At 35.7% G+C, this 27867-nt stretch overlaps 1 protein-coding gene across 1 annotated transcript; it reads right to left on the reverse strand.

Annotated features, from left to right (window-relative positions):
• Positions 1 to 421: 421 nt before the first annotated feature.
• On the reverse strand, positions 422 to 27526 carry LOC123549150 (gamma-soluble NSF attachment protein-like). The gene is made up of 10 exons (XM_053546634.1): positions 27387 to 27526; positions 19276 to 19343; positions 16557 to 16642; positions 14481 to 14497; positions 12387 to 12527; positions 11225 to 11291; positions 10708 to 10778; positions 8755 to 8913; positions 6865 to 6994; positions 422 to 1475 (listed from the first exon to the last, which is right to left on the reverse strand). The coding sequence occupies exons 1-10, from the start codon at positions 27443 to 27445 to the stop codon at positions 1308 to 1310; spliced, it is 966 nt and encodes a 321-aa protein (XP_053402609.1). The 5' UTR covers positions 27446 to 27526; the 3' UTR covers positions 422 to 1307.
• Between the last annotated feature and the right edge of the window lie 341 nt (positions 27527 to 27867).

Consider the following 27867-nt stretch of genomic DNA (forward strand, 5'->3'; position numbering starts at 1 on the left):
ACATGTACAGGTATGACACTCTGAATGGTAACAACATTACTGTGTTTTGTATAACCTAGTGGTCCCTAAAAGGGACCAACAGCCACCATTTGGAAAAATTTGGGAATGGATCTTACAATGCCGCTACAGACCAAATTTCATAGGATCCAACAAGCACTTCGTGAGAAGAAGTTGTTGATAGGTTGTTCTATTTTAGTTCTATCAGTCCCTAAAAGGGGCCAAGTTCCCTCTTTTGTATAAAATTTACAGAGGACCTTGCCAGGATGCCTGTAGTTTCAGGAGAAAATGTTTATGAAAAATTGTTGACAAACAATGATGGACCATCCACCTATGGTGATAGCCCACCCTGAACCTTTGGTCCAGATGATCTAAAAAGGAGATAGAGGTTAAATAATATAGGATAAAAAAATCAACTCCCTCCAGTTTTTAGAGAAGCATTATTGATCAGCATATATTTATTACTTTGCTAGCAAACAAATGATATTTTTGTAATAATGCTATCCTGGCTTATTCAGCTGCAATTATGATATTACTTAAAAACTGCAATAAAAATTGAATGTATACTTACTATTTTTACATTTTTATTCTTTATACCGCCAAATAATAAGAAACTTAATTTCCAATGGTATTGGTACTTTTGTTGTACTTCAAGGTGATTTTCATGATATTTTCATGTAATGGATTTTTTTGCTTTTTTTTCTTCTTCAGTTAAAGAAATTTCTTCTAGTTTCTTTAGATAAAATTTGTACAATGAAACATGGCATCTATTTTATTTAAGAAATCATTTATAACAAAAGAGTGTTTTAACACTATCTATGCACGATGGGCGGATATGTCGGGCGTAATAATTTCACGAGGGCACAGCCCTCGTGAAATTTTTTGTACGAAATATTACCGCCTGAGTGTATCAATAGTGTTAAAACACGGTTTTGGTATGAATTATTTTGATTCTAACACGCCCTTAATATAAAACAGTAGATAAAATATATTTTTAGTAGCACTCTTTCTTGGTCGCAACAAAAACATTGACGTCACCGCACGTTAACGTGACGTCATTCTAGCATAAGAGTGTTTTAACAGAGAAAAGCATATTAGAATGATAGATATAAGTGATGGGAAAAACTGCCTGTATTTCCTTATAACATTGTTTAGAGTACCTGCTATGAATAAAATGATGACATCACTGTAACACTATGACAATGACATCATGTCAATTATGACAATGTTATATCTATCCAATAAAGCTGTTTAGCTTTCCTTTCCTTTACAGTATGTAAAACTATTCCTCAAAACTGTACTTAATGTCTTCAGCACAAACCCCCTTCCAATTCATCCTCATCAAGTTGTATAGCTCCTCCCCCAGCTCCGCCCCCTGCAGTCTGTGAGTTGTCAATCATTTCTGTAACTCCACCACCTCCCTGTTTGCTTATCCTCATTCCACCAGGTATTACCAGACTTTTGGATAATTTTGCAAACTGTGTGGGGAAAAAAACACATGAAGTTCTTAAACTAAGACCAAACACAAAATCAAACAAGAGGGTCATGATGACCCTGGATCGCTCACCTGAGTAATATGAGCTACATGTTTCAAATGTCAAACTGATGATAAAATATCAAGAAAGTCGGTAGGTCACATTCACGGTCAATGAAATTCAGTTTTACGATTTGTGTGCAAAACTGTGTATGTCGTCAAAATTTCAAGGCTGTATTTTAAAAAACAAGAAAGTAGGTCAGTAGGTCAAGGTCACAGTCAAGTGACATTATATTACTTGGGGTCATCAGGTAATTATAATTAAACAGCCTTGGAAATAGGATCAGATGATTTTTTAAGTATTTTTCCCCAGGGCAGGGCCTCTTTTAACCCCAGAGGCATAATTTGAATAATTTTGGTAGAGGACTACTAGACAATGCATCATACCAAATATCAAAAGCCTAGGTCGTATGGTTTCAGGCAAGAGGATTTTTAAAGCTTTTTCCTATATAAGTCTATATAAAACTTGGGACCCCCAGGGCAGGGCCTCTTTTCACCCAAGGGGTACAATTTGAACAATTTTGGTTAAGGACCATAAGATAATGCTACAAACCAAATATCAAAGGTCTAAGTGTTGTGGTTTCAGACAAGAAGATTTTTAAACTTTTTTTCCTATATCAGTCTATGTAAAACTTGGGACCCCCGGGGCAGGGCCACATTTGACCTTAGGGGGATAATTTGAATGCTCTTGGTAGAGGACCACTAGATGATGCTACATACCAAATATCAAAGCCCTAGGCCATGTGGTTTTGTACAAGAAGATTTTCAAATTTTCCCTATATAAGTCTATATAAACCATGTGACCCCCGGGGTGGCGCCATATTTGACCCTAGGGGGATTATTTGAACAATCTTGGTAGAGGACCACTAGATGATGCTACACACCAAATATCAAAGCCTTAGGCCATGTGGTTTTGTACAAGAAGATTTTCAAAGTTTTCCCTATATAAGTCTATATAAACCATGTAACCCCGGGGTGGGCCATATTTGACCCTAGGGGGATAATTTGAAAAATTTTGGTAGAGGACCACTAAGTGATGCTACACACCAGATATCAAAGCCCTAGGCCCTGTGGTTTTGGACAAGAAGATTTTTAAACCAGAGTTCTGCATGGAATTCAATTCTTTGAACAATTTTGAAAGGGGGCCACATAAGGATCATTCCTGTGAAGTTTGGTGTAATTCTGCCCAGTGGTTTTCAAGAAGAAGATTTTTTTAGAAAATGTTGACGGATGGACGACGCATGTCGGACATTGAGCAGGCACAAAAGCTCACCATGAGCCTTTGGCTCAGGTGAGCTAATAAAAATCTGTCAGTTCACCATACCTAGCATAGTTAGTTTAGTTAATTTAAAGTCCCGTGAGGCTTTTAATTCTATGTTAAAAAAAAGATAAGTCAGTTGTCCAAACAGAGAGTATGCATAATGACATGTTTGGAAAGCTGTATTTTTAATATTGCACATGACCTTATACAATAAGCAACATAAAGGGAGGTAATCACAAACAACAGATCCAACTAAAACTGTCACAGGAGTGATGAATAATACCCCCATAATTCAGCCTTGTCACAAGAGTATGGCATATTTCAAGTTGGAAAGGGGTCATAACTACGTCAAAAAATTGGTGGTTTGAAGCCAAAGTCAAACTTGACCTGTATTTTATGATGTTACACCAGTGTACCAAAAATTACTTAAATCTGTCAAGCCTTTCATGAGTTATTGTCTGGAAACCATGAGTTTGGCAAATTTTAAGTTGGAAAGGGGCCATAACTACATCAAACAAGAGCTGTCCGCAAGACAGCACACTTGACTTTTCTCAGTGCTTGACTCTGAATTAGAGCTTTGCCAGTAAAAACTTCATAAAACTTTAACCAAAAAGTTCTAAGTTAAAACGAGGCATAACTCTGTAAAAATTGAAATCAGACATATGGGGATTGTTTCTCCTGGTGTAAACTTTGACAGTAAATAACTATTTTAAGTTTCAAATCAAAAGCTTTGATAGTAACAGAGATGTTTGACTTTATTAAAAACTTTAACCAAAAAATTCTAAGTTAAAAATGGGCATAACTCTGTCGAAATTCAAATCAGAGTTATGGGGACTGACTTTCATAGTTAAAAACTATTTCAAGTTTCAGGTCAATTGCTTTAATAGTAACAGAGATATCTGACTTTATCAAAAACTTTAACCAACGGCGACGCCGATGCCGGGGCGAGTGCAATACCTCTACTTTTTCTTCAAAAAGTTGAGCTAAAAATGGTGGTTTGTAGGAAAAGTCGAACTTGACCTGTATTTTATAGTGTTACACCTGTGTACCGAAATTTTTTTAAATCTGTCAAGCCTTTCATGAGATACTGTTCAGAAACCATGAAAACCAACGGTCGGACCGACCGACCGACCAGCTCACTCCTATATTCATTTGTGGGGGTATAATAATACTTCTTCTAGTTGAACAAAATATTTTAACTATTGAAAAATATATGAGAAAACGATTTTAACAAAAAAATATCTATTTTACGTTCGTAAAAAAAATATGGCAGCCGCATTATAAACCGCATTATAAACAAAGTCATTGTGAGCCTTTGAGTTTCAGAAATGTTTTATAAACAGCAGTCTATCTAATGATTAGCATACCTGAATTACTGCTCCTTATACAGTGAAAAAACCTTACAAAGACAAAGGCCATATGGACTAAGATCTAACACTGTAGCAGGGAATAACTGTTACTTAATACTGTGAAATCATTATTATTCGTGGGTGATTAATTTTTGTGGATTTCGTGGTTCAGCTCAACCACAAAATTATGTCCCAACGAACAAATGGCCCAAAATTTTAAATGTAACTGTACACAATGTCACCAAAAAGGACATCATAACCAACCGATTAGTGCTTTGGGACTATTAAATAGTATTATAAATTAACTGCTAGTTTTGCGTCCAATGCATCATTACCAACAGTACACGTTTCTCGGCAGGAAATAACACATGCATAAGTTCAATGGGTTTGAACTTTGCCCATTTTCAACCACTGAGTCAACAACATAAAAATTTAATACCATTGCATGTGAACAGTCAGGAAAACCAAACTAGAAATGAACATCTATAGCCCAAAGTATTATATATATTATAAACTAGAGGTGCTTTTGAGAAAGCGCATGTCTCCCACAACTGCCTAATCATTTGAATAGTAAGTCTGTCTTTGTATACTGTTTGTGGCCTATTGGTATATATTCACATGTTGGAGTAACCGGTCTACATTGCTGTATCGGTAGTGTTGGTAATTATGTTCAAGGGCCATAATTCCGAAGTGCCTGGGCCGATTTGGCTAGTTATCGAACTTGGCTGAGGTCTTATGGTCAAACACATTTTGTTCAAGTCTGGTGAAGATTGGATGAGAAATGTTCAACTTAGAGTGCGGACAAGCTCTGTGACAGTCACACACACACACAGACATAAACACACACAGACTGGAGTAAATCATTATGTCTCCCACCACTGTGTGGTGGGAGACATAATTAATTAGGCTATAGTTGTACTAATTACCATGCTGCAAACAAAATGCCTTATAGGCGCTACTTTTAATTTATGGTAGTATCATCACAGACGAAAGGCCAACAATTTTTATTTTCTTTAAATTCATAAGGACAGTGTTTTATGCACATTTAATTTCATCAAACAAGAAGTTGCATAGCAGACAAGAGGGTCATAATGACCCTATATCGCTCAACTGTTAAACTTGGTCTTGAAATCATCAAGATAAACATTCTGACCAAGTTTCATATAGGGTCATAAATGTAGCCTCTACTGTGTTAAAAAGCTTTTCCTTTGAGTGGTGACTTAGTTTTTGACCCAACATGACCCAGTTTCTTGGCATGGGAATCATTAAGATAAACATTCTTACCAAGTTTCAAGAAGATAGCGTCATAAATATGGCCTCTACATTTTCCTTTGATTTGAACGAGTGATCTAGTTTTTGAGCCCATATTGACCCAGTTTCGAACTAGGCCTAGGAATCATCAAGGTAAACATTCTGACCAAGTTTCATGAAGATATGGTCAAAAATGTGGCATCTAAGGTGTTAACAAGCTTTTCCTTTGATTTGACCTGGTGACCTAGTTTTTGATTCCACATGACCCAGTTTCGAACTTGACCTGAGATCATCAAGATAAATATTCTATGCAAGTAACTCTAGAACTAATGATGGAATCTAGCCAGTTTTCAAAAGGAATCAAGATCATTTTGTGACTTAAGTTGTGTGTAAGTGTGGTTAAAATCAAATGTAAAATGTCACTTTTATTGTGTTCACAAGGTAAAAATCAACAAATTTTGGCTCTTTCAGGGGTCAATCAGGGGCCGTAACTCCAGAACCTGTGATTGGATCTGAAGGATTCATCACGGAATCCAAGATCTATTAATGTTTAATTAGGATATTTTGTAAGTTTGTATCAAATCAAACCATAAATGTATCTGTATGGCTGCAAAAGCCAAAATAGCAATTTTTGGCCATTTAAGGGACCATAACTCTGGAACCCAAAATGGGATCTGGCCAGTTTTCAAAAGGAACCAAGATATTATGCCAATACAAATTGTGTGCAAGTTTGATTAAAATCCATTGCAAAATGTGGTCTCTATCATGTTCACAAGTCAAAATAACAGATTTTGGCCCTTTAAGGTCCCATAACTCTGGAACCCATGATAAGATCTGGCCAGTTTTCGAAAGGAACCGAGATATTATGCCAGTACAAGTTGTGTGCAAGTTTAATTAAAATTGATTGTAAAATGTAGTGTCTATCATGTTCACAAGAAATTGTGAACGACGGACGATGGACGTATGATGGACGAAATGTGATCACAAAGGCTCACTTGTCACTATGTGAGCAAATAATAAAATATAATTGACACTTAACACCAGGTCCTGTTAACTGATGGGTAGGCTAATTACCATAGCAACGCATCTTTGGTTGTTTGATCAGACAGAAATCACGTTTTCTTACACATGTCAACAAGTTAGCAGCACAGTTGCCGAATATTACTAGTACACAGTATCTTTTTACCAAGAATTGAAATCCACAAATTTACGACCCCATATTTTTTTTGACATGGAACCTGAAATCCATGAATTTAGGATCCAATGAAATTGCATTTTTTTTTCTGGCAAAGCACGAAATTTTATGCCCATGAATTCTAAATGATTTCAAAGTAGAGAAGCATAACCTTACCAACACTAATTCGGTCACAAAAAGAAGTTTAAAACGAGTTTTAAAGGTCACATTACTTACCTTATATTTGGACATTACAAGAAGTCAAGTAACCATTTTATCAAGTAGCAAACAGACTTACAGCATTGTCCATGTATTTGATGAGGGGAAGAGAGAGAACTCTTCTAGCAGTTTCTTCATCACCATTATCATATGATTGCAGTAACTCATCTATGGCAGCACATTCCTCACTGTCTGTGAAGCCTGGATGACTGAAATAGTATATACATTGACTGTGAACTGAATGTGACTGAAATCATAGATATACTGACTGTAAACCCAGGGTGACTCAGTAGCTGGAATAGTTGAAGTACTGACTGTAAACCCAGGGTGACTCACTAGTTGAAGTACTGACTGTTTACCCAGGGTGACTCACTAGTTGAAGTACTGACTGTGAACTGAGGATGATTGTAATGGTTGATATACTGACTATGTAACTAGGATTGTAGATATATTGAATATGAATTGAGGGTGTCTGGAAATGCTGAATTATTGACAGTAAACTGAGACTGACAGTAATAGTAGATATATTGTGAAACCTGGGTGACTGGAGGGTAGATATATTGAATGTTAACTAAGGGTGCCATGTACAGAGCGCCATAAATCTTGTTTTCTTCAAATAATCTGTCTGACACTTGCAGGGCCAAATTTTCCTAGAACATTTGATATTTCTACTACGTGTTAATGAAATCTACTACACCATGTCTGAGATATGAGTATGAACCGACAGAACATGAAGCATTAATGTACTATATTGCAAAGGCCCATAAAATCTTGTCTTCCTCAAACAATCTTAATGAAACTTGCAGGGCTGCATTGCCCTGTGGCTGTAACAGTTAACATTTCTACTACATTTTATTGGAATCCTCTCAACCAAGTCTGAGATATGACTCTGGACAGACAGAAAATGGAATAAAACATATATATATCCAAAACTTGTCAAGTGGCATTTCCCACAAGCAATTAACATTTCTACCATTTTTATTTAAGTTTTGGAAGATTGACAGATGGAAAGACAGACGGATAGCTCCAGAACTATATACCTCAACCTGTCGTGGGGGATAACAACAGAAAATAGTGCCAGGAATAAGGAAATTGCAAAAGAAGCAATTAATCCAACCTTTCTTGTGTTTATACATGTCAATATTATTTACATTTAATAATTTTGGTACATTTCGCTAGAGTCTTATTTTCTATTTGTTGCTGTTGTTAATTTCCAAAGGTCAACATTATTCAGTGTCAGACATAATCATGACGAGTAATACGATAATTTCAAGAAAATGATCAAAGCCGCATTGTAAAAATGACGACGGTAGGTTTGACTGCCTGTTACAAACGCGTTCAGTAACTTTAATTCATGTTTTCTGCAACAAGGTGAAAAGTGAAAGTAGAAATTCCAATTCAATGTGACAACATTTATTTACTGTTTATAATCCTGTTATTGGGATTACAATACATGTAGAGTATATATGTAGTGTATTCATTTGAAGGGTTTTTTAATGCGATTCTTTATTCAAAGATCTTGAGTAATGTATATAGCGGAATGGATTATATAGTATTTAGACATATTTCCTGTTTGCTAAGTTTATCTTGCAAAATATCCATGTAGTGATCTTATTCATGTTCAAGTTAATTTTTTGTGTTTCATACTGCATGCATGAATCAGTGTTCTAATCAGCTGTCAACTGGAACTACAAATAACAGATAACACTGCTGCTTGAGTATAGGCCTGAATGAATTAATACAGTACTTTCCATTGTACTTCAATCATTCTGAAAATCTTAATTTTTGATATCATTTGCAGATGGACAGTTTTGGCCATAAAAGTGACATTATTATAGATATTTTATCCTTAAAATTCACAAATGTTCCTATGGCCTTCTGAAGGATATATAAAGTAATTCTGCATCATGCAAAAAAAGCTGAAATTCAACCAAAAACTGTTTCTGTGTATCAAACAGTATTCACTTACCTTATGGAAGATCTGTAGAACTGGTCGGCTGCCACATAGTCACCTAGTGTTAGTTTTATGAGTACAACAGCTAACACAAGTTTATTTATCATTGCATAGTTCTCAGCAGCGGCATAGAATGCTATCTCCTTGCTTAAACATGCTATTGCCTCTTCATACCTGAATCAATAGTAAAGAAATCATTAAAGAATGTAACATACTGCATGGCCTAAATGTTTTAATTTAGCCTCCAAACACTGTAAGCACAATCAATGTATTTCATCAAATAATCGTAACTGAAAAAATTGTACTATATCTATACCATATCTTTACAAGCTAAATAATATGCTGTATGATCTTTCAAAATGCCAACTTGGCACTGTAAATATATTTCATTGGTAAATTTCTACCTCTGATGGCCCCTAAAATCAGTCAAGCAGAACAACTTGCACAAAACTGAGAGATGCTACAGACCAAGTTCGGGAAAAGAATCATTGAGGGATTCAGGAGAAGAAGTCAATTTAAGCTTTTTTCTATTTTCAACTAATATCAATCCAGCAGTACTATCTGAAAATTAAGAAAGGACCTGACAAGGATGCTACAGACCAAGTCAGGTGATGACCCATCAAACTGTTCATGAGAAGACATTGTTTAAAGGTTTTTCTAGTTTTAGCTCTGGTAGCCCCAAAAATTAGTAAAGCTGAACTATTTCGATAAATCTGAGAGTACCTTAGAAGGATAGTTACAGACCAAGTTTAGTGAAGATCCATGAGGCAGTTTAAGAGAAGTTGTTTAAAAAAAATTCTATTTTCAAATCCAGAGGCCCCTAAAGTAAGTCAGACAGAACAATTTGAACAAAGGTGTCCAAAAAAATCTAAAAAAGAGCACTGCCTACGGGTGCCACTGCTCGTCTGCAAGTGCTGGACTGTACGAACGGAAAGAGTTACAGTTCAGAAAGGGCCATAATTCTGACAAAATGCAGGTTAGAGTTATGGTTCTTGGCCTACAGTGTCATCTTATAATGATAAACAAGTGGGCAAAGTTTCACAGCTGTAGCTCTTATAGTTTTTGAGAAAAGGTGGACCTAAACAAACAATTTAACCAAGAAACTCAAATTTTCTAAGTAAAAAAGGACCATAATTCTGACAAAATGCATACCAGAGTTATGGTTCTTGACCTACATAGTCATCTAATCATGATAAACAAGAGAGCAAAGTTTCAAAGCTGTAGCTCTTCTAGTTTTTGAGAAAAGGTGGACCTAAACAAAAAATTTAACCTATGCCGATGCGGACGATCAAGTGACGACAATACCTCATAGATATTTTTAAAAAATCAGCCGAGCTAAGAATGCTAATTTCTTCAAAGTGAAGGTAACTAGGGGGCCCAGGACTCACCAAGGGGATGTAAAATGGGTTTCTGAACCATCTTACAAGGTTTCAAAGCAATAAATATATATATAATGGGTCTTGCAAAATTGTAATTTTTGTGGATTTTCAAAGGCATCAAAAAAATCTAAACAATGCCAATTTCTTCAAGGTAACTATGGGGTAAGGACTCACCACGGGGGTGTAACATGAGTTTTTGAACCACCCTACAACATTTCAAAGCAATATATGTAATGTTTTTTGAGAAATTGTCATTTCTGTGAATTTTCAAAGGCGTCAAAAAATCTCAAAATGCTAATTTCTTCAAGGTTAAGGTTACTAGGGGGCCAGGACTCACCAAGGGGGTGTAAAATTAGTTTCTAAAAATCCTACAAGGTTTAAAAGAAATATATGTAATGGTTTTTGAGATATTCCCAACTGTTGACGCCACCATCGCCGCCGCCATTGCCGCACCCGGAATTTGGATTGCTTAGTCTCGCTTCCACTAAAAGTGGGCAAGACAAAAATCCCTAAAAACTAAATCATTGGGAAATGATATGTTTTCATGTAAACAAAATCAACAGACTAGTTTGCTGTCAAATATTCTAACCTTTCTAACTTTACAAGAAGTCGAGCTGCTTTACCAATATTTTCTGCACTCTGCCTAGGACGGTCCTCTATCTGGTGAAACAACAAAAAACATTGTTAATATTTATACAAATATTCTACTAGTACACACTGATACTTTATAGACAATAGATATCACAACACTGTGACATAATGTTATGTAGTATGCAGAACTACCATTTATTATGTTATGATAGACGGATTCCTCCATGACTAAAATCCATGCACAGAGTAAATTCTTGTTCAAATCTACTACTGAGCTGGTTCCATGTTTAAAGATAAACTGCCAGAATGTGACCCTGCCATTGGTGTCAAAAATAGCCAACAAGCTTAGTTCTATGACCTTGAACTGAAAGGTACTTGTTGACGGTCTATCCTTGTGCCTGGCTCACTGAGCATGCAACAAATTTTCCTTCACCATTAAAGCTGTAAAGATATCCTATGACCTTTCCTAGTGTGACTCAAAATTCAAAGAGAACAGAAAACCAGTAAATACATACATCAGCTACATCAGATGCCTTCTTGTAAAGCTCTACTGCTCTACCTGGCTTGCTCTGTTCAACCATTCTAGAATAAAACAAACATAGTTTAATAGATAACACATTCTCTGAAATGAAAATATGGCATTACCCGGTATTTTGTAACACAGGAAATACATTTAAGTTTAATCAGTACTTGACCATTTCAATGACTACTTTGTAGCATGGGGCTTTTTTCCTGTGTTTTCTGTTTATTGTTGAACTTGTTGTCTAGTTTGTGATTAAAGTATGTATGTAACAGAGATCATTTGATCTCTATAGAGCCTATAACAGCTGTTCAGAGTCTGGATCTCTACAGAGCCTATAACAGCTGTTCAGAGTCTGGATCATTTGATCTCTATAGAGCCTATAACAGCTGTTCAGAGTCTGGATCTCTACAGAGCCTATAACAGCTGTTCAGAGTCTGGATCTCTACAGAGCCTATAACAGCTGTTCAGAGTCTGGATCTCTACAGAGCCTATAACAGCTGTTCAGAGTCTGGATCTCTACAGAGCCTATAACAGCTGTTCAGAGTCTGGATCTCTACAGAGCCTATAACAGCTGTTCAGAGTCTGGATCTCTACAGAGCCTATAACAGCTGTTCAGAGTCTGGATCTCTACAGAGCCTATAACAGCTGTTCAGAGTCTGAATCATTTGATCTCTATAGAGCCTATAGAGCCTATATTCAGAGTCTGGAGCCTTTGAGACTGAATGAACTACAAACCACTTGTCTCTAACCAGTTTCAGTGTACGAGTTAAAAGCTGTATTTTGGGCTGATTTTCAACAATGTACAGACCTATTTTTACATCAATACCACATTCAGAGTCTAGCACAGTGGTAGTACAATATCACAATTCCACAGCATATCCCCTTCACTGTGTTCAAGCCTAATTTAAGGGATATGAGAAAACCACCTAGCTGGCAAATGTAAGGACCCACATCTGAATCAAATAATGCCCTGAGATTTTCTCAACCATAAAAGGTAGACTTTAACCATGCTGTACCTTAAGAACACAGAGACAAAACCACTTTAACTACATGACTGCAGACATGCTGAAGAAGCTGAGGTTTTTGCCACTCCTTATGACCTTGCTATGGGGCAAACTTCAGCAAATAGAAGAAAAAACATGTCTATATCTTACTTGGCTGCTTTCTCTAGACATAGAGCAGCAGTGTCTGGCGTACCATGCTCCTGGAACATGTGTGATGCCTGTTCCATGTACTGTACAGCAAGATCTAACTCCTTGTTCTCCTTACTGATAAGCCCAGCCTGTTCATATGACCTGTTAAATTTCCATGAACATAAAATTAAAATATCCATGTGCTCTGTATGTTACTATTTAGTTATTTGCTTAAACCAATAAAAAAAATAGATTATGAGAGAGTATGATATAAGAGCAAATTTTTTCATGATTTTTTCATGTGTGTAACAGCTTTCTACATAATTTACAGCCAACTAAATCTGACATGAATTTATCTGAATAGTACACAAGGGGGCCATGGTGATCCAAAGTCGCTCAACTGGAACTGACTATTTGACCTTGAAAATATGTATGGCACACAGAATTATAGATCATAACAACTGTGGTTAGTAATAACAAGAGGACCATGATGGTCCTGAATCGCTCACCTGTCCCTACATGACCCAGCTTTGAACTGAGTATGACGTCGTTTTTTCTATTATTTGACATAGTGACCTAGTTTTTGACCGCAGTTGACCCAGTTTCAAACCTGACCTAGATATCATCAAGATAAACATTCAGACCAACTTTCATGAAGATCCATTGAAAAATATGGCCTATAGAGAGGTCACAAGGTTCTGTTATTATTTGACCTACTGACCTAGTTTTTGAAGGCACGTAACCCAGTTTCGAACTTGACCTAGATATCATTAAGATGAACATTCTGACTAATTTTCAAGAAGATCCCATGAAAAATGTGACCTCTAGAGTGGTCACAAGCAAAAGTTTACAGACAGACAGACGCACGCACGGACGCTGCGCGATCTCAAAAGCTCACCTTGTCACTTTGTGACATGTGAGCTAAAAAGCAAAAAACAGGTCAAGTGGCACAACTAAACAAATCTGAGAGGTCCTTACATGGACTGCACGGAACAAATTTTAATGAAGATCTGCTAGAAAAGTCATTTAAACATACTTCTATTTGTAGCTCTAGTTTCCTCCCCTTACAAGACTGAGTTTGATGAAGATATATCAAGGGCCTCATGAGAAGAAGATATGTAAAGGTCAAAGGGTCGCTAGGGACTGAGTGCACCCACTGAATATATTTGAGATTATCTTATAATGACGTTGCAGGCCAAGTTTCATGAAGATCCATCAGGTGATTAATTAGAAGTTGTTTAATTTTTCTATTTTTTAGCTCTAGTGGCCCCTAAAACATGCCCAGTGCTCCTATTTCAATAAACCTTGCATAGGAGAGTACCTTACAATGATGCTACTAACCAAGTTTGATGAAGATCCATCAAGTCGTTCATGAGAAGTTGTTGTTTAAAGGTTTTTCTATCATTATCTCTAGCAGCTTCTACAAGAGGCCAAATGCCCACTTTTGAATAAATTTAGGACCTTACAATGATGACTAAGTCTGATGAGGATCCATCAAGCAGTTCTTTAGATTTAAAAGGTTTTGGTATTTTTATCTTTAGTAGTGGCCCCTACAACAGCCAACGCATATCCTTTTGAGCAAAATTGAGGCAAGACCTTATAATGGTGCTGATGAAGACCTACCAAATGATTCATAAGAAGAAATTGTTTATTAAAGATTTTCTAGCTTTTAGCTCAAGTGGCCCCTAAAAAGGAGCCAAGTCCCCAATTGTGCAAGATTTGGGAGAGGACCTTATAATTATGCTACAGACCAAGTTTGATGAAGATCTATCTGGTGCTTCATGAGAAGTTGTTGTTGAAAGGCTTTTCTATTTTCAACTCCAGCAGCCCCTAAAAGGGGCCAAGTTACCTCATCTATACAAAATTAAGACAGGACGTTGCCAAATCTGGTGTAATTATGACAAGTATTTTCAGAGAAAAATATGTTCGTATAAATTACGGACAATGAGACGCTGGACTATTTTCCTATATTGATGACTTGCCCCAAACATGAGCTTAATAATTCTTTTTAATTTTCTTTAAAGTCAACTGAATATTCACAGCAATTGTTGAAACTATATCTGAAATAACTGGGCAGTATTCAAAATGTTTAGAAATGTGTATATGAATACTCACTTTGCCGCATGGAATGGTCTGAGAGTTTGTTAAAGAAAATACTACATATATAAATACTAGTTTTCATCTTTTATTGCACATTTAAAACATAACCAATCACTGTTGACATATACATGCAATCATCTGTATTAAGTAAGGTTTTTATTAAAGCTACTCGCCCACAGTTTGGGTGAAATTTTCATTTCCATCAAGTTTGGCATAGAATGTATATAATTATGACACAGAAAAATGATACTTTAAAAGTGTGTGTGTGTGTGTGTGTTCGCGTTTAATGTCTTTTTCAACAATTTTTCAGTCATATACACGATGGTGTCTACTTGTAGCAGTGAGCACAATGCCCAACTTGCCTCTCTGGAATATCACACCATAGACACGTGGTACCCCACCAAGTCACATTATACTGACGTTAGACTGACCAGTCCTAGCACTATCCTCTTAGTGCTGAGCGCCAAGCGAGGAAGCTACTAGTACCATTTTTTACGTCTTTGGTACGACGCAGCCGAGGATCAAACCACTGGGGGAAACCTAATTAACAATGGAACACACAAAATAAGAGGGCCATAATGGCTCCAGATCACTCCACCTCAGTTTCACAGCTCAAATACTGTATGTTTCTTTGGTAGTATGTTAATGATTTAGCTATTTTGGAAGGAACAATTGTGTGAAATTATTAAATCTAACAGTTTCAAATAAGATAAGTTTCAAAGTGTACTCTATAGACTTATAAGCCCAGCACATTGCGGCCATAGTTTTTAGTAATCAGGACAGCCATCATTGGTAGAAGTTCAGAAATTATATAAAGACTAAGTTCAAAAATTTAACTGCAATTTAGCATGTTGGCATGTTAACTGTTGTGTATCAGCTGTATATATTGAGAATGTATTAAGAAGTTCTACTGTAAACCTTGAAAATGGTTTCGCGCTATCTAAGTTAGCAACTTTCGTGGCTGATGTGTATCCGCAAAGTTTTCTAGCCGCGAACCAGTCAGCTATCATGAAAACGCGTAAGTTTGTAGTTTTCATTGTACATGTCAACAATGCTGTGATTTGCTGTTTATCTTCTAAGCTGGTAATACAAACCTGCTTGACACCTGAAAAGTTTGACATGATTGTTTTATTAACTGAGATGTTTTAAAATGTAGAAATTTCCTATTGTAGTGTATTTATATTACATACTTATATCAAGGGTCAAATATGTGATACAAACAAATACATCGTCTATGGGACAATATGCAAACATTTTATTTTAGTGAAAATAGGTAATTATGTGAAACACTGACAATATTAAAATATTTGTTTGAGCCTGTTATTTTAATCACCTTGGCTATGTTACCATATCAAACAATAAATTTTATTGTTAAAACACTGTTATCTTGCTCAGCCATGGTCAAGTTATCACAGGGAATAATGCTTATGTTTGTTTGATCAAAACTGATCACAAAAAATTCCGTATAGACATATTAAGTGGTCTGCTTTCTTGTACTACTATACAGTGATTTGTGATTACAAACGGTATATTGTGGAACATAAATTTCACTCACAATCACAAAGTAGAGTAGACTGAAAATGTGTTAAGGATAAGTGATCAATTACAAGTATGTTCCCAATTTATGTGCAGCTTTACCTGTAATTTTACCTGCGGCCGTTTGTTATGTGCTTAAGCTATTAAGTTTTAGCGTATTTCGTGACCGGCGTATTCCGTGAATCTTTGTGGCCGCTTAATTGTCTGTCGTCAAAAAAACACGAAATAAAGGGTTCGCGAACGTTTCTAGGTTTACAATATTTTCAGAACAAGTCTCATGAGGTCAGGTAGAAAATGTTAACAACGTCTTTCTATAACTTTACCTAGTGACCTGGTTTTGACCTCAGGTATCCAACTTTTGAACTTGACTAAAGTCACAATGTAAAAATGTGCAAATTTTCAAAATCATTCTACCTAATGTTTTTCGGTAATTTTTAGAAATGCCTACCTAAGCTCCATCTTGTGGCTTATATACTCCCCCTTTAGCCTAGCACCAGGTTAGGTTATCATTGTTTTCTAAGCATGTACTAAAATATCAACAAGATATAAAGGATATGATTTCATTCTTTCTTGCATTTCAGCTGCTTTCAGGTAAGCACCTCTAGCTTCTGGAAGAGCTCTTGCATTCTTATAACATGTTGCTGAAAATATATAGAAAGGAAAATATTACTGACACATATATACAAGAGGGCCACAGTAGGCTGTAGCCCTGAGTCACACACCAGAAATGGTTTATTTTACAATATATGTATGATACACTGTATTCAGTGTAAAACTGTATTCAGTGTAAAAAAATAAAACAGGTCAAGTGCCCCATTTGAACACATTTGTGAAAGGACCTTAGTCACCTTACAAAGATACTGCAAACCAAATTAAATGGAAAACTGGAAAAAGTCATTTAAAGATATTTCTATTTTTAGCTCTAGTGTCAACTTGAGCCCAATTTGAAGAAATTTAACAGAGGGTTTCATAAGAATACTATAGACCAAGTTTGACAAGGTGCTTCATATGAAAAAGTTGTTTAAAGGTATTTTTACTTTTACTTCTTGACAGAGAATGAACAAGAGCTGTCTCCATAGGATGACACATGCCCCCGACGGCACTTTGAATGAATAGTTATGGCCGATGTTAGAATTTAGGACCTTTGACCTACGGAGCTGGGTCTTGCGCGCGACACGTCGTCTTACTGTGTCACACATTCATGCGTAGTTATTTTAAAATCCATGTATGAATGACAAAGATATGGACCGGACACGCTCATCAATGTACTATCATGAAAAATGACCTTTAATGTCTAAGTGTGACCTTGACCTTTGAGCTACGGACCTGGGTCTTGCGTGCGACATGTCGTCTTATTGTGGTACACATTCATGCCAAGTTATTTGAAAATCCATCCATCGATGACAAAGATATGGACCGGACACGCCCATCAATGCACTATCCTTTAACGTCTAAGTGTGACCTTGACCTTTGAGCTACAGACCTGGGTCTTGCGCACGACACGTCGTCTTACTGTGGTAGACACTCATGCCAAGTTATTTGAAAATCCATCCATCGATGACAAAGATATGGACCGGACACGCCCATCAATGCACTATCCTTTAATGTCTAAGTGTGACATTGACCTTTGAGCTACGGACCTGGGTCTTGAGCGCAACAAGTCATCTCTTACTGTGGTACACATTCATGCCAAGTTATTTGAAAATCCATCCATCGATGACAAAGATATGGACCGGACACGCCCATCAATGCACTATCCTTTAATGTCTAAGTGTGACCTTGACCTTTGAGCTACGGACCTGGGTCTTGCACGTGACATGTCGTCTTACTGTGGTACACATTCACACCAAGTTATTTGAAAATCCATCCATCGATGACAAAGATATGGACCGGACACGAAAATTGCGGACAGACCTACAGACGGTTCAAAAACTATATGCCTCCCTTCAGGGGCATAAAAAGTGGTTTAGAGCTCTGATTAGCATAAAATGAATAGAAGACCTTATAACGACAGAAAAGCGCATTCCTATAGTCCCCGAAACTGGTTTTCAACCAGTAGGGGACTAACAAATGAGTTCACACTGTCAATTTTTGTAATTTTGATCAAATGAAGGGCCGTAGCTCTAAATCTGATTGGCTAGTTTTTTTTCTTGTTATAGATTTTATCAAAAGATGTGAATTCTGTTAAAAAATTGCTTTAAATCAACAAAAATACTCTAGTAAATGAATGGACACTGAACTTTCGCAGTTTTGAGTAATTCAAGGGCTAGAACTTCACAGCAAATAAGACTATCTAGCTAGTTATCAAACATGTTCAAGATATTATGCCAATAAACATTTTGCCTGTGAACATCGGAAAAGAAATGTTCAAGTTATCAAGAGGACACTATTTTCACAAGTTAAGTAATTCATGGCCCATTACAGTTACTCGAGTCAAGCATGATTGGGACTATCCAGCTGGTCAAACCTCGCCAAGATAATATTCCCATTAAGAGCCTTTAGGACAATCTAGATGACTACTGAACTTGGCTGAGATATTATGCCCCTTAACATTCTGACTGAGTCTGTTCAACATTACAAGAAGTATTCAAGTTAAAGATCAGATAATTTTCACAATTTTGAATAATTCAAAGGCGACAACTCTAGAGCCTTAGGAACAATCAAGCTGGTCTTAAAACCTGTATGAGAAATAATGGCAATAAACATTCTGACCAAGTTTGGTGACCACTGGATAAGAACTGCACATGTTCGAGAGCTCACATTCCCATAACACATCCCATTTCATGGCGTATAAAAAAGATTTGAAAGAAAATAACATATCAGTATTTAGACAGACATCATTTGCTTAAATAGATAGCAGTGTTTAGGAACTTGCCCCTTTGTCAATAAAGTGTTGCAAGGTTTCATTCATTACTGAAGTAGAAGGTCGACGTTTTAAAGCAGATTTTGGGGTCCTCCCACTTAGACCTTTATTTGCTATGGGAAAAGGCGCCGGAGCTTCAGACCATTATAGCCTTTTAAATTAAATCTGTGGGCTTGTTGCAGCACTGCCTTCAGTACGGTAATCAGCTTATACAAAAAAAAGATGTAAGCAAAAAACTGCTGTGTTTTTATTATATTGCAATCAAATAGAGGTTAGTCTGTCTTCTGACCTAGTTTTACCATAGTGAAGAATCACGTATCATAACTTTAACTGTTCAAAAGAACTTCTGCTATTTTAAGACATTGACCTAGGTAAGTAATTGTGATTACCATAAATGTGAAATCATATCACCTGCTTTTATAAACTCTGATGCTGCTCCATCTAAATCTGGATTCCACTTCAGGAATGATGTCTTCAGACTGTAAAAAAGGAAAGGAAGTGGCTAGGGGTCCGGTAATCGGACCTCTACACCCAGAGTCTAGAGGTCCGGCAATCAATATACATGTACTATTATGTACTGCATTACCAGTGTATACTGGGTACACCAATTACCGGGATACACATATTACACTTTTCTTTAAATAAAGTGCAAACATTTCAAAATATATTCTAAAACATGACAACTACCGAGTCTACAAAATGTCCATGTGGGCTGCCATCTTTGTTTATTCAGTATATCTTAGTATTACCATGAAACTGAATATTAGCCAATCAGAAGACAGAAAAATCTATAAAAGCGATTTCCGGTAGTCACTGTTATCTATTTACTCGAGCAGTAAAACAAATTCAACAATGAGCACAATCCTTGTCTTAAATACCAAAGAAAACATCAAGCTTATTATTTTAATTCATCTGTCCCGAGAAAAACAAGAATTTGATAAAAGCTTCCGATTACTGTGTACAAATTTACTATTTATTATTTACTGAATTTACGATTATATTTTCCCCGGGATTAAAGAATTATAAATATTTCAGTTTCCTGTCACTTACAATGTATTTAAAATGACAAGAAAATATGAGAGCCAATTTTTGAAATCATCTCCCGTTTTTAAAGATGAAATATAGTCTCCTCTTTGCAAATACCGTTCTCAGTATTCATATTGATTACTGGACCCCTAGCCACAGCCTAATGAAAAACAGTTTTAATCAGATCACGCAAAAACAGTGTAATGGTGGGCAAATGTTTTCAACATCATAACATCACCTTCCAGTCACCCATGTGTCTTTTTACCATTACACAAGGCAGAATGTAATCCTGTCGTCTGAAAATGAAGGCATGTTGTTACTCTTGTAATCGTCCTTTGTGTATGCGTAACAGAAATTTGATACTACGATGCTGAAAGTCAGAAGTATGATGGTGAAAAATTGAAATTACAAAGCTGACGCTTTTACTAACAGAAATATGCATAATGGTGTCCAAGCAGTTTCCAGATGCTTCTAAGTTTTCTGTCCAGTTCTGTTCCACACGCAAGTCTAACTCTCTGATTTATTGCCTCACGCATAAATGCTATAAAAGTTAAAACATACCATTTATGTTTCAAGTTTTTTTCTGAATCCCTGGCTTAATCAATTTTGAGTCGTCAGTAAAAAATCATGCAGGAAATTTACAACCTAAATCCAGCCATGTGTGGTATTTTTACTCTAACAAAGACTAAATTTTTACTGTAGCTTCATTTCACCATGGCAAACATAGTACACTCGCAAATCAGGTCTGGTAACAAACGTACATCAAAACCAAAACATGGCAGATCAGTATTGTCTGAACTGGCAGCTAGACTACAAGGGGTAGGATAAAGTAAATGGTAGGCAATAGTTAGTGCATTATCTATAGAACTACATCATGTGCACAATAACTCGAGAGAACCTAGGTGAACCTAGGTGACAATGTATTACATTACTGCTAAGCTTTTGAATCTCCGAATATTTCAAAATGCTCAGAAAATGAAGAAAACTGTTAGTTTATACATAATTTATTTTAGGTCGATTGTGAAGAAAGTTCTACAACTTATATTAATCACTCTTGACACCTCATTCCTGATGAAATCCATCGCCACGAAGGTATGAGAGAAGAGGCCAGTTTCCCTTTTAATGCTGAGTGCCAAGCAAGAGAGCTACTGGTACCATTTTTCACGTCTTTGGTATGACACGGCCAGGGATCGAACCCACAACATTCCGCACTCAAAGCGGACGCTTTACCACTCAGCTATCGAGGCGGTAAACTGCTGTAGAGACAAGCATCAGAATTGCATTGGTATAATAATTTTGTATAGTATGCTTCACTATTTTGGTAGGAAACATTGGTAAAGGAATATATATACATTTAACTGCAAAAGATGTGAATAATTTTGAATACTGGTATGGATAGGTAGTAGCAGGGTTTTTGGTAATAAAAAAAATCTCCTGAAAACATGGTACTGACACATAAAAGGAATTTACATAAACTTCCAAGTAACATAACTAATAAGAGTTTCAAATATTTATACATAATTGGTTCCTGTTTTGCATTGGCGGTACCGGAGCATGTCAGCCAGTCGCCATGGACAATCCAACAAAAAGTTGATGCGGCCAGTGCAAAATCACTGGCATGAGATGAAAATAACGAAGAGATTTGCTGATATTAGTCCATGACAGGTAATAATATATATATATGGATGGAAAGATTTTAAGGGCTGAATCGATGGACACCAACAGCGTGTGTGTTTGTGTCAGATTAAGTTAAATAAAATGGTCCAGAACATGGTCACTGTATGAAAACAATGAGGAGAAATTTGTAATTTTGAGTATATTTAGGACTAGTCAAAATAATTTGACGGTCAGATTGTTTTATATTTGTGATGGGCAATCTTACCGTCAAAACTTCGAAGGACCAACACAATGCAGGATAAATCACAGTACAAAGTCATGTAAAGTTATTGGTTTTATCGCTTGCACATAGGCTGTGTAGACACGCGGTAAACATTAATCGTGTACAGTACATACAGCAGTTTAAATCACCAGAAAATTCGTAATTTTGGAAACTATTTCATAATTTTTACATAAATCAACGAGGAATTAAATCACCTTTTGATATATGTAAGTTTTATTTGAATTTATGGCCAATTCGTGACATAATCAGCATTTAAACCTAAAGCATGTAAAGCGTCGGCAGCGATGAAAATTTCATTGGAAATTTCCTCCACTATTTTGGTCTTTCGGGTGTTTGACGCGAGTGGAGATATTGCCCAAAAGAAAAATAACTCAATATTTCCTAGGATCGCGTTAAATTTGTTGGACTAATTTAGGACTGATCCTATATTAGGACATTTTCACCAGATACTTAGGAAACTTGTACATGTTCGTCAGATATGTATGTGTGATGGTAATATGCAGAAAGCTGCTGACCAATACTAATATAAGCTGGTCAAAGTCCCAAGTGTCTGTGGTTTGGACAGGCAAAGTGATCACATTTTTTAAATTTACAGATACATGTAATCTATAATTTTGCATGCATACATACAGTCTTAAATTTATATCCCCAAACAACCTATTTCTGACCACCACCTATTTTCGACCGTCTAAAACTTTGTATGATAAAAATCTTTACAAAATCTAAGCCTAATTTATCAGTTGTGATTGTTTCATTGTTTACAGTGGAGACAGAACAAGTTAGAAACCTACTTTCACTCAGTTTTGGTACTTGGAAATTTATATAAATTCCTTTTACGTAGCAGTATACTCCTTTCTTATGGTACCTGGGCTTCCATGATATCGGTGTAAACAGTTTCCTCGCGAGACATTTATGTTAGTCCCACCTACCAGATGTTGACATAATTAGTGGAGTTAACCAGAAGCCGCTCTTCCGTAACGCACAATTTTTTGCGAAAATGTCAGGATTACTGGTGATTTATTTACCTTTTTATACAAAACCATTTAAAACATGATTTTATACCTTTGGCCCCCACCCAATGTGTCAAAACACTCCATATTTCCTATAAACAGTGTTTATCATCTGGACTTATAAGCGAAAATATCTTCCGACAGATTGCTGAAGACGTCATCAAATCAGAAGCCATGTAAGTAAGTAAGTAAGTAACGACTTTATTTAAAGTGGATAACATATACGGCATTGGATACATTTTTCAAAACCGATTAACAATATGGTCCACTGTATACAATGTATAACTATGTACAGAACATCAAACATACATGTAATAAACTATATACAGATATAACAAACCTGAAAGGAGAACATTATAATATGGAAAGAAGTAAAAGGCAATGACAGTGAATCAATTTTATGTAAAAATGTACAACCTAAACATATAAAATATACCAAATCAAGAAAAACTTAAAATATGACAACATGTGACTATTAATATTGCTTTGTATTCTAATTATATATAACAGAGAAGTGCCACTGAAGATATGATCTTTTGAATTTTTCTAACGTATCTAAGGAGCGTATATGTATAGGAATGTTGTTCCAAATTACAGCTCCAGAGTACTGTAATGATTTACGAAAGAATTCAATTCTTGGCTTTGGTACTTTAATTTCATTGTTTTCATTTGATCTAAGTTGGCGATCACCTGTTTGTTTTTCAATAAATTTTGAACCAAGGTGTTCAGTAGAGTGATCTTTAATGGATTTATAAACAAGGATTGCCTTTTTATACTTTATTCTTTCAGAAAAAGTCATCCATTTTAATTCTTTAAACAATTCAGCTGATGGAGCATTATATTCTTTGTCAAGTATGATTCTTGCGGCACGTTTTTGAAATTTTAAGACAGATTCTAGAAGCTCATCAGTACAGTTCCCCCATATAGTACAACAATAATCAAGGTGCGGTAAAATGTAAGAATTGAAAAATAGTTTTCTTGAATGTAGGTTCAGGTAAGATTTTATTCGTAAAAGAAGATATAAATTGGAATTGCATTTTTTCATAGTTTGTTCAACTTGGATCTTCCAGTTCAGATGTTCATCAACATGTACTCCTAACAGCTTTTCATGTGATGAATATGATAGGGGCTGACCCTGCATTTGTATGCTATTAGAACTGATGTGATTTTTAATTTTATTGTTGTTATAAGAGGCTGTGATATACATAGTTTTAGTTTTAGATATGTTTGGAAGCATTGAGTTTTCTTTGCACAATTCATCTACTTTGTTAATGTCAGATTGCAGGGTGTTGTGTACTTCAGTCACAGTTTTACCAAATGCAGACATTGTTGCATCATCAGCAAACATGTCAATGGATGAATTATGTGTGTGTAAAGGAAGGTCATTTATATATAGTATAAAAAGTATAGGCCCAAGAACAGAGCCTTGTGGAACTCCCATGTTGTTTCTATATTTAGAACATTTCTTAGAAACGAAAGTATGGCAAGCCATTAAGGCAAAAATAATGGAATTACATCATTATGCAAAATATAATGATAAACAATTAAGCTCCAGTACAACCTGTGCATCTGATATATGGGTCTGTCATTTTAAAAAAAGATTTTAATGTATATTCTGAGTATTTCTCACAAGATAACTTTGCGACCCTGTAATATGGTAGCTGGTGAAATTCTTGCCAAAATTTTCGACTTGAATAGATCCAAATATCACTTCAAGTCTTGTAAAAAGTATATCTTTGGTAATATGCAGTCTAAATGTAAGACTGTTCTGTGTTCTTTATGTGTTGAAAAAAACGTTTTGAAATTTGTCTGAAATCATAGACTGTAAGTTTACCGTAAGCCTTACCTGAAGTATTGGGAAATACTAATATAATTGTGTATCAGGCTTTCCATAATTGACACATTTTTATGATTACCCCAGTATCATGGGAAACAACTTTGACTTGTCAGATTTCAACATGGCATCATACTCAGCGGGAATTAAGTAAATAAACAATAACCAGATAAAGTTTTCAATTCATTATTATAATGAGGAAGGATGCAGGAAGCAGCAAAGAAATAAAAAATTTAGGTGACTTGTTTTCTTTGGTTTCATTCGTTTTGCGCACATTAAGTACCCCGGTATCATGAGAAACCAGGCTACCATGTTTTCAGGAGGTTTTTCTTATTACCAAGAAACCTGTTTCCCTGGCTACTACATATTCTTACTTAAACCAATGGCCATTATTTATATATCTTTTGCACTAAATGTTTATTCCTTAACCCATGTTTCCTTCCAAAATTGTGAAGCATACTATACAAATTTTTTTGACAATGCAATTCTGATGCCTGTCGCAGCCACAGTTTTCTTCATTTTCTGAGCATTTTTTAATATTCAGAGTGCCAAAAGCTTAGCAGTAATGTAATACATTGTCATCTGTCAGGGATCATCCTACAAGGCGATTTGAGCGATATCGTCACTTTAAAGTCGGCCACTTCGCCTAATTATCGCCTCCGGGCGAAATTCAAATCGCCGAGTTTTTCAGCGAGTTATTATCTGTTTACTTAAAGTTGTAAAACTTGATGCATATTCTAGATTAAATTATCGATAAATCCATAGTCAACCCCGCCTACTCGCCTGTCAAACTTCAGCCAATCGTAGCGTTAATATCTTAACAGTGTCAATCAATAATATTGTAAGCCGCCGCCATTTTGAAAATTTCAATCGGCGTGTAAAAAGCCGATAAACTTAACGAGAGCATGATTTTATGCAACAATTGTATATTATTCTTTCATTTTATTAAAGATTACTTCAAAAATTATTTCAGTTACCATAATTACGGTCACTTTCTGTAAATGAACGGCTCGGGTACTGTGGATAAAAAATGATTTTGCGGACGTCAGAACTGCCGTACAAAATATTGTAAAAAGATCGCCATTATCTACGAGTTTGATATTATTTTCAAAAAAAATAATAAATAAATAAATTAAATGTATAAATCTGAACAAGTTGGTGCAAAAATCGGGCATTATAAAAGTACCAGAATCGAAACATTAATGAAAATTTTCACGCCGTTTTGACCGTACACCTGTTAAATTTACGAATTTCGGACATGTAAATTTCAGATAAAAATTTAAAGGTGACTTTTTCATAGCTAAGTTTATACTTTATTTAGAAATTCATGAAAATGATAATGCAAGAATCAATCACCTTAAATAATTGTATACTGTTTATAAGTTACAGCTAGACCCACAGAAAGTGGATATATATAGGCAAGAAACTGAATGCTATGCCGATTCTTCTCCTAAATTTCTCAACTTCTCCCTAAATTCTGTGGAGGGAGAAGTCCCTTCTCCCTAAAATTTTGACCTAGGATGATCCCTGCATCTGTGACAGCTATCAATGTAGCAGATGTAACACCTAGGTTCTCCAGAGTTATTAAGCACTTGAAGTAGTTCTTTAGATAATGCACTAACTTAATATTTTGTCTGCCATTTACTTTACCCTACCCGCCTATTCAGGCAGGTGTACCTACAGTATATACTGATCTGCAATGTTGGTTTTGATGTTTGTTACCATTAGCAACCCCAGCTAATTTTCAGTTACAAATATTGCAGATTTCTTTACACAGTTTAAAAGATCTCTTTTAAAGCTTTCTAGAACTGTTTTCCTTTTTTCAATATCTCAAAAAATAAAAAAAGTTATGACATTTTAAAGTTTGGTTAAATCGACCGAAATCTTGAAATATCGTATTTTGCTATATAATTACTATTGAAACGCATCAAGTTGACGGAACCAAGAATTTCTTTTCAATCGACTCGTTTAAGTAATACTGGTACTGATGATAAACCCGGACAGATGATAAAGCCGAACACCTTGGAAATATTCGATTGCAATCAGTTATTTATAAAATTGAACACACCATCTAATAGTTTCCACTTACAAAACCAACTGGTGTAAACAAAAATAAAATTGGTAAATATTCTGTATAAATAAATTACATAAATTTGTATAAAAAATATTTATCCAAAATTACTGGGGAAGAGGGTGTTTTTTTTGCGCATGCTCACTGTCGAAACATGAAGGCCTGACATTTGTTAACTTTTCATTACTTGATCAGGAATGACTGTTGCAGCTTTTTGGGGAAAGTTTCAATATAATAATACCAAGAAAATTTTGTAAATGACAAAGGGTTCGAATTTATCATCGGTCAACGTTCATATAGTCCCCTTTTTACATACCCCTTTCAGGCCCTCACTTCATGTGAGTTTGCTTACTAAATATAAATTTGAATTAAGTAAAGTTTTCAGCAAAGGTTAAGCTTTATTTTGATACCGACCATTGATTTCAATTTGCAGAAATAAAAAAGTTACAGGTAAAAAACCTCATTTTCTGTTCGGGTTTATCATCAGTACCAGTATTGCCATAACAGTATCAATTAAAAAGAACTTATAAACTTGGGTTCTTTAGGACTATGATGATGATAGAAAGTACGAGGCAATAATAAACAAAGAGTTGGACTTGCATGTGAACAAAACTGGACAGAAGACTTGTTAAGCGGTCGGAAACTGGTTGTGCCGGGATAGAGTATTCACGCTTCTATTACCACTTTTCAGCTTGCTGAATATGCCCCGAAGCTTCGACTAATTTCTTCTCTGTTGACATAATTTTGCCAATCGTACAGTATGCGCCTCATTTTATTAGCTCAGTCGTAGAAATCAGTCCAGGATAAGTACGACTAAATTATATTTCCAGGCCCGTAGCCTCCCTGTATTTTTCTGCCAAGATTATGAGAAAAAAAGGATCTATTTTGAAGCATCATCTTTTAAAGCATAACCGAGCTGAGACACTGTTATTTCATTTTATTTTGTTTAAACTATTTTCTCCCAATTTTCAATATCAAGAATATTGCGCTTATGTTTGTACATGGGTCAAATGCTGAAGTTAAAAGCCTTGAATTTGAAAGTAATGGGATTCAACTGGGCATAGCGTTTGATTAAGGTATTAGGCCCATAATAGAGTACCTCCTTATTGAAGAGTAGTCAATTTCTACCATAAACCTACTTTGACTGCAATTTTCACAGGGG

The sequence above is a fragment of the Mercenaria mercenaria genome, chromosome 6 (genome assembly GCF_021730395.1).
Source record: "Mercenaria mercenaria strain notata chromosome 6, MADL_Memer_1, whole genome shotgun sequence".
In the NCBI taxonomy this organism is placed as follows: Eukaryota; Metazoa; Mollusca; class Bivalvia; order Venerida; family Veneridae; genus Mercenaria; species Mercenaria mercenaria.